The 8,176-nt window shown below is 42.5% G+C and overlaps 1 protein-coding gene across 2 annotated transcripts in view; it reads right to left on the minus strand.

The window, feature by feature from the left end:
• The window catches only part of ALDH1A2 (aldehyde dehydrogenase 1 family member A2), a 102,398-nt gene extending 95,323 nt beyond the window's left edge, over nucleotides 1–7,075 (minus strand). The window contains exons 1-2 of one of the 2 annotated variants that reach the window (XM_053593608.1): nucleotides 6,833–7,075; nucleotides 6,317–6,516 (exon numbers count right to left, since the gene is read on the minus strand). In XM_053593608.1, the coding sequence (XP_053449583.1) occupies nucleotides 6,317–6,433 (117 nt within the window). In that variant the 5' untranslated portion in view covers nucleotides 6,434–6,516; nucleotides 6,833–7,075. Of the gene's footprint in view, nucleotides 1–6,316 lie in introns of both variants that reach the window. The other variant, XM_053593609.1, reaches the window with a different exon arrangement.
• Between the last annotated feature and the right edge of the window lie 1,101 nt (nucleotides 7,076–8,176).

The following is an 8,176-nucleotide window of genomic DNA, read 5'->3' on the forward strand; positions in this document are numbered from 1 at the left end:
TAACTACTTTTAGAGGTAACAGAGCTGAACTGCCGCAAAAGGAAGGCTTCCTTCTATAATAAAAATTAGAATGTTCACTCACAGACATTCTAATTTTTAACCACATTCTACAAGGCTCAATTAATCCCCATATTTAGCCCCAGGGAAGTATTGTTGAGAGCCTAGCAAGACTCTAGGTGGTGAAATTACCCAATTATTATTCCAACTGGAATTTTCAAACCCTGGAAATGTTTTCAATCATGTGACTCAACAGAGACTTGCTGCAAATAAACTCCTAAGAGTTAAGATTCTAAAAGGAAACAATTCAAACATAACTTAATCTTAAAAGCAGACAAATGAGCAACAGAGAAATGTGAGATAAGAAACTTCCATTTTGGGCAATCCATATATTTTAAAGGTTAAATGAAACAGAGCTCAAACATACCTCTGAAAAGGCAATTAAAAATTTAAAAATTAACTGAAGTGACATTATGGCAATCACCTTGATGTACATTAGATTGAGCGTTCAAGGGGAAATGAATGGCTTTGAAATGACCTGTCACAGTGAATGAAGAAGTTAAGGAAATGCTAGGAGGGCCTTCAAAATAGTTGTTGCCTGGTGCTTTTACTTTCTGGAAGGTGACTCTTCTTGTGAAGGACCCCCGTACTTTCATGTGGTATCTTGGGTAGCAGGACCAGTAAAAATTTCTTTGGTTTTAAAGTATTAAAACAAAGGTATCTTCCCACTGCCCAAAAGTATCTACCTTCTGAGAATATCCCCATATGCTGCCATACTTCCTCAATTTATATAACGAACATCTTTGTCTAAACTACTTAAAATACCAAAAATGACTATTTGCAACATGGTGTTTAGGCTCAGCCAGTTGGGCATACTGAGGCGTATTAATGCTGAATTTTGGCTCAATTATCTAAAATCCAATTTGATGATTAAAATACTGGCTGGGAAATTGTTTGAAATAGAGACTTTTTAGTAAAGGTAAGACCTTAGTGGAAAAAACTTCCTAAGAGCTCCATTTGGTGGTGAAAATGCAATGTAATATGCAAGGGTTTTATAGCTGCCCAGAATATTAAACTGGTATAAGTAATTAAACTAGTAAACACTGACCTGTTTTATAAAACCCGTATTGATCATACAATTACCATCTTTCCTAAAATGCACCTCCATTAATTTGTATCTATAAATACAATAATAATCCAAATAAAATCACTTTTGCAAAAATTTAATGGAATTAGCATTGACTGGTTGTCAGCATATACCATTTACTTGCACACATTTTTTTCATTTAGGTCTAATAATGACCCCATAGTGTTAACACTATTATCTCCATTTTGAAAGATGTAGAAATTGAAGAAACTCCTTGAGAGAAGATACCACACCTACCTTTTTTACTATTGCCTCCCCAGGACCTGTCACTGTACCTGGCACAATGTGCTGAATAAATGTTAATTGTCCACATAGTTGAAATGTACACATCTGACCAAGATTCAATCAAAGGCCCATTTTAACTCAGAGCCTCCTCTTTTCCAAGTCAATGGCTTGTAAACTTTTCCTGAAATGAAGGTTATATTGTCTCTGCTACAACTACTCTAATCTGCCTTTGTAATCTGAAAGCAGCCACAGATAATATGCAACCAAATGGGTGTGGGCTGAGTTACAATAAAACTTTATTTACAAAATAGGCAGACAAAGTTCATGCTTTGCTGACCCCAGCAAACTGTCACTAAGATAACTAAATAGGCAAAAATACACATCAGTATTTGTATTTTATCACCTAACTGAGGCTCAGAACTAAGAACTCTGTATTTTGGGACTTGAAACCCTTATTGGTTTGGTCATGATTTGATCATCATGCTTCACTGATACATCCCTTGCCTTTCTTAAGCCTGTCTACAAGCAAGTCAGATTTCACAAAACAGGCTCCTCAGACAATCCCTGACCCTGAAACAGGAAAACTATCATTTTATAAATAAAAAATACCAGAAGTGCCTTAGCAAATTGTAATTCTACATGGTAATATAAGCCTTGTAGTAGAAGACATCAAGATAGAACCTATGGTGAAGCTGTTTTGCTTCCTGGGATAAATGGAAATGACACAAACATCAAAAAGCTATGTAGTTGTGAAAAGGTATTTTTTTAAAAAAACCTAAAGTCTTGTATTAATATGCAACTTGATTGACAATTTCTGATCGAAACAGACAATCTTGAGTAAAGATTTGTGGCATAGGTAAGAATCTTGCCAAACCTAAAAAAGCCTAGAAACCTCAAAGATAATAATTTAAAGTCAGGGAATCAAAAGCTGACTTAAAAAGTCAGCTCCTTCGGAAGAGGGGCAGGACAGTTCATATTCTCTTCATGTTTGCAACATAAGCAACACAAAAAAGGAAGATTTTACTTCTTCCTCTCAAACAAATTTTATGCCACAGATCATTAGGGAAAGCATATGGTGAGAAAAGCTCTACTACCAATTTTTTAAAAGTCAAGGCCAAGTTCTTCTTCATCAAATATTCTTATTTCCACTCACTTTCTAAAGGGTTTGCAAGGATCAAAGAAAATATATGTGAAAATATCAGGTAAACCATTATACCCTATAAAAATGTAAGTGGCATTATCAATATTACCATCATCATTATTACTATTGCATTGATCAAGTGAACTACTTCCATGCTGACCAACAACCAGTTTTGGCAATCAGTCTTTTAAATAAGATCTTCAGCTTCCAGAAGGCAGGTGTTTCCACAGTTCAACATCGTGGAAAGCACCATCGTTAGGAGCATGGACACTCAAATACCCACTGAATTGAATAGAAATTGACCCCAGAAAAGAGAAGTTCAATAAAATAAATAGTAGGCACCCAATGTACTTTAGCTCTAATTCTTCAGTTGATTGTCTTTTATTTTTCTCCTCTAGTTTAGCACATCAATATTCAGTGAATGTGCCCCTTCCTCAGTTCTAGCTCCCTACGGTATCAGATGCTAGAAGAAAATATAACCTTTTGTTAGTAACAGGTATAAACTCTCACTGAAAAAGTGATCAACAGAGAGAAAACATGATGTTTTTCCTGGCGGAGGGCGGGGGTGGGAAGAGAAAGACTACCAGAACCAAAAAGATAGAACCCATAAGGAAGGTAGAAGTAGGGTAAATAGTTAAGTTTCCAAAGATCTGAGAATCTGGAAGAAATTACCACCTCCAGCAGTCAGGGTTAGCCAGTAAAGTTCTGAGCCTATGGTATCCCCATAATATGTTCAGTCATACAAAATAATAAAAATCAGACTGATAAAAGTGGCAACTCAGAAAAACTTTAGTTCATTAACATATTAACAATATAGTGAATTCATTAACATACAGCACTCTTTTTAGGATACAGGCAAGGGAGCGCACAATCTCTTGGTTCCGAATTGGCCCCTCAATACTTCACGTCAGTTATCCTTATTTGGTGCAGTCTTTGAAGTGTATGTGTCTCTGTCTACACATACGTACGTATTCTTTAGTGAGGAATGATTTTTAAAACTCGGATTACAGCTTGCTATATTAAGGAAATGCAAAGAGACACATTCCAAAAATGGCATTGCCATTGATCATTACTCTTAAATGGATATGTGGACTGCAGAGTAGTACACTTGCTTTTTAAACAAAATGTAATTGCCTAAAAGTCAATACAAAACTATGAGTTTAACCCTGCCCACACCCTTGGGACTTGATCGTTAATTCTGGAGAATTTCCAGAATAAATGGACAAAGGCAGAAATTTTTATTTCTATGATTTCTCCCATTCTTTTTATAAAAAACGTAAAATATTTTTTAAGGAAGAAAATAAATGGTGAAAAATGCAGAAAATACAACAACGCAAGTGCTAGGCATTCTAAGTGCATGCTACTTTGAAATTCTCATGATCAGGTCATTTATTTGTTAATGACTTCATGTTGTTCCCCAAATCACATTGAAAAAAATCATACAGAAAAGTCAGATCTTTCATGAAAGATACATTTGTTGAACAAAGCAAAGCAATTAGTTAATGATATATATCTACATTCGTTTTATAGTTCCATTTTCTGATGCAAAAAACTGTGTTTGTTTTCTACACATTACTTATAGGCCTTAAAGCAAAATAGTTGCTTTTAGTTAATACTCTTAAAATTTCCTAATGAATACAGTATCACTGTTCTAAAAGACTAGCTGTCCATTCTACTTTGTTCCCCCTTGAAATTGCTACTATAATTTTCCTCACTTCTGATCATAAATTCATTTTTTAAGCTCTCTCTTAAACTTACTTTTCTTTTAAGTAAAAAATCACTATCCATTATGCCGGGCTACCAAAAGAACAGCTTCTGCTCTTCGTGTTAGAAAAGAAAAGCAAAACCGCTTGTCCACAATGCCTGTCTAGAAAATTTAGAAGTCTCACTAAAGAGCTAAGGAGGAAAGCTGCCAGAAATGTTCCCAGATACCTGATTTTACAAGTTTTTGTGGAAAAGCTCACCTTCAGATTAGTGTTACTCAATGTTTATGAGGGCTGTTTGTCAAGACAAAAATAAGGTGCCTCCTCCCCACAAATTAAAGAATCAAGTTACAATCCATTATTTCTTTTCTGATTGTTTTTCTTTGTAATAAGTGGGAAAGTGGATACTGGATAAAAGTCTTCCCTGAACTGAAAGACTCCACATTAAAGGCTCCAATTAGCTATAAATCAGTTGTCTTTCCTACTGGGGGAGAACAAGAGAGAAAAGAGAGAAGTGGTTGTTAGGGGAAAAGAACTAGAAGAGCTTCCAAATTAAATTCTGAAAAAGATATCTAAAACTTTTCAGAGATTATTAGGAAAATCTGATTTTAAAAAAAATTGTAAGACTATCATCAAACCTTCCCAAATCTGAGGGTTAGGTCCTTTTTCATACGTAGATCTCACATCTTAAGACCTTTAAAAGGAGCCTGAAGAGGTTAGGGACCCTCATAAAACAAAACTTTTAAGCTGCACGCTTTCCCTGCTTGTTGCTAAACCCAGGGAAGAGTCACACATTGACACTATTGTCATGCAAACAATGCCTAAAAGGCTATAACCATTAATGACCTCTCATTAAAATGGCTTTGAAAAATTTGTCACACTATCTAAAAAAACTAACAGGTACATCAAATCCATCTAAATCCACATTTAAAAACACGAATCATCCTGGTTGGTGTCCTAAAACTTAACGCAAGGAAAATACCAATATTCTGATGTTGGTTTTGTCTTTCTATTTCACCTAGTAAGACAGAACCAATTTACTTCTCTATAAAATTTAATTTATCTGGTGGTTAAGTACGATAGAGTATGTGTTTAACCATCTTGTACATGAGCCTGTGTTTAAATTAATCCGGAGAAATTAGCGTGTAAGTCTACTGAAAAGAAACAGAAAATTGAACTAGAGAACTGCGAAACGGACTTCAAGAAATGTTTTAAATCCCATCTGTCTCCCCCTTCCCCCTAAATTGCTATAACGTTACGATTCCTCCATATTTATAGCTGACAATGTTTTGTATGTCAAATTCGGAGAAAGAAAGTAAATTTAATTTGCACTAGGTAGCGGGCACATGTTCTTTTGGCACGCGGTGCCACAAAAAAATTCCTGCTAGGCAAACCCAGGATAATCAGAGTTCGGCATTAAAAATTAAGTTCTTCAGTTCAAAAGCGAACTCGCGAATTTGTCCAAATTTAAAAACTTTTCAAGTCTTCCAGAGAAACTGCCACTTCCTGCCAAATTCAAACTAAATGCTGAGTTGGCTCTACTGTACTTATCACTCAGATCTCCGTGAAATTTGTCAAGCCGGCCCGAGTGCGGGTGTCGCGACCCTCTCCCAGGGAAAGCCCGGTGCGCGCCGCCCGGGTCCCGAGGGCCCGACTGGGACCAGCCGCCGAGAGGCCCCGAGGGCGGACGACCGAGAGCGACACCAGGCTGCTGGGCCAACCTGGCGGGGAACCCTCCGCCTCGGTTCGCCAGAAGAGGCGTTTCCGACGCCTTCCCACGACAGCGGGGACCCGGGGCATCGGACCAGAAATCAGCCGCAAACCCGCGCGGGGCAGGAGCGGTTGACGGTGACCCCTCTACGCTGCGCTCCAGGTTGGGGAAGTCCCCGAGGCGTCCCAAGCCCGCGCCGCCGCTCCAAACGGCCCATCCCCAAGAAAGTCAAGGCGCCCCTCTGCTGCGCGAGGACAGACTGACCCCGGTAGCCCTGGCGACCCCAGCTCCCGGACCATCACTTTGCCCTTACCACCTAGGGAGGTGACGGAGAGGAGGAAAGAAGGTTCTAGAAAGTGTCCGTGGACGGCGGGCGCTAGGCGACCGCTTACCTTGGTATACTTGATTTCAAGGTTGGGCGTGGGCGACGGCAGGAGGTGCAGGGACGCCATGAGGGCGGCGGGATCGGCCTTCACCTCCCCCGGCATCTCGATCTTACTGGAAGTCATGGTGGCGGGCCGAGGTCTCGCTCGCCCGCGGCGTGGGGCTGTGCGGGCGGTGCGCGCGGTCCGTGGGCCGGGGGCGCGCTCGCCTGTATATAGGCAGGTGTCAAGCTGGGGCTTTTCTTATTGGACGTGAGGGCCGAGGCGCGGGGGGCTGGTCCGCCCTACCTAGGACGCCCCGGCGCAGCCCCGATTTACATAAAGCCCGCGCCGCGCGGCCGGGACGCTCGGCGCCCACGGTCCAGTCCGCCCGGTCCCCGCCCCCGGCCGCGGGGACCGGCCCACGCCCACGCCGCCGCCGCTGTCCTCGACGGCACGAGTGCGAACCGGCGCCGCGTCCCCGCGGGGCGCGGCCAGCCGGACTCCGTCTCCCTCTCACCGGGTCAGCGGTGGCGGGAAGCGCACCTTGGCCAAAGTCGGGAGAGCGTCGTGGCCCCCGGAAGCCGAGCTGGCTGGGGTCACGAACGGCTCCGCGCGGAGACAACGCGCAGGGTCGGTGGGAAAAGCCCGGCGCGGAGGGCGGCTCCAGGGGCGCCCAGATCACCGCCGACCCCCGTCCCAGGGCCCGCCGAACCCCAACTCCCCGTCTCTGGCGGGGGCTGGGAGGGAGGACGCCTTGTCTTCTGTCTCCCCTCCTCAAACACACTCCCTCCCAGTGGCCGACGTGCGCGGCAGCCAGAGGGTCGGGGAGGGACAGTGATGGGTGCGAGTCCCTCGCCCGCACTCGGATGAGGATCCCCGCGAGCCGGTGGACGCGGCGCGGCCCTCGCAGGCTTCTCCGCCCAGCTGCTGCCCTCTGCCGGGCGGTTGTGCGGCCTGGGCAGGGACGCAGGGTGTGTGGATCCTGGTCCTCCTCTGCTCCTGGGAGTTGCGTGTTTCATGGGCTCCTTACTTTCTTCTCTAATCCCTTCTTCCAGTCCTTTCCCCTCCTTGCCTCAAAACATACACAGAAACTCTCGTTTTGTTTGTCTGGTTTTCACTCTTAACAGCCATCATACTACCAGCCCTTGGGCTCCTCACTTCACTGACCATTTGGGGTTGAGCTTTCATCTCCATACCCCCTAATTTGTTTCCGTAGTCCCACAAGCCTTCGTCTCGTTTGTGGATGTAAACCAAAAACCTAAGTCAGAACAGACTTTGGGCTCCATCGGCTAAATGTGAGACCCACATAAAAAGACCTCTATAGATTCCTTCTCTTCCTCACTCCCAGTGTAAGCTGACAAGGGCCTACTGATAAACCCTCTATTTTTTCCATGAAAAGCAAGTAAAGGGCCCAACTACGAACCAACTGTTTCCAGAGCTAGAATCCCAATTTTTTGATGTTAAGTATAGGCCAGAGAACATCTATCTGCCTTAGGTAACTTCAGTAACTAAAACTGCTTAATCTCAGTGTTTGGCTACTAAGTAGTAGTGGAAATAGACAAAAAATATTTTTTCTTGGGACAGTATTAGGTTTACAGAAATAAGTTTCTATAGATAGCTTCTCAGAACCCAGAGTTTCTACCTAGAGTGTTTTCATGGAGAAACTGTAGACCGTGGCTTTTTGAAATACTTATCAGGGGATTTCCATAGACAATAATTATGACTTAATAACAGTATGTGTTCAAAGGATACACTTTTATTAAAGCCTTAGAGGGTTAGAGATACAATTAAGGAATAAAAAAGTAAAGACTTGGATTTTGGAAGGGAGAGAGAGAAGGTTCTGGCAAGGGAGAGCAATGATATTCATGGAACATTTTTCAAACGTAT

This window comes from Nycticebus coucang, chromosome 6 (genome assembly GCF_027406575.1).
Source record: "Nycticebus coucang isolate mNycCou1 chromosome 6, mNycCou1.pri, whole genome shotgun sequence".
Lineage (NCBI taxonomy): Eukaryota > Metazoa > Chordata > Mammalia > Primates > Lorisidae > Nycticebus > Nycticebus coucang.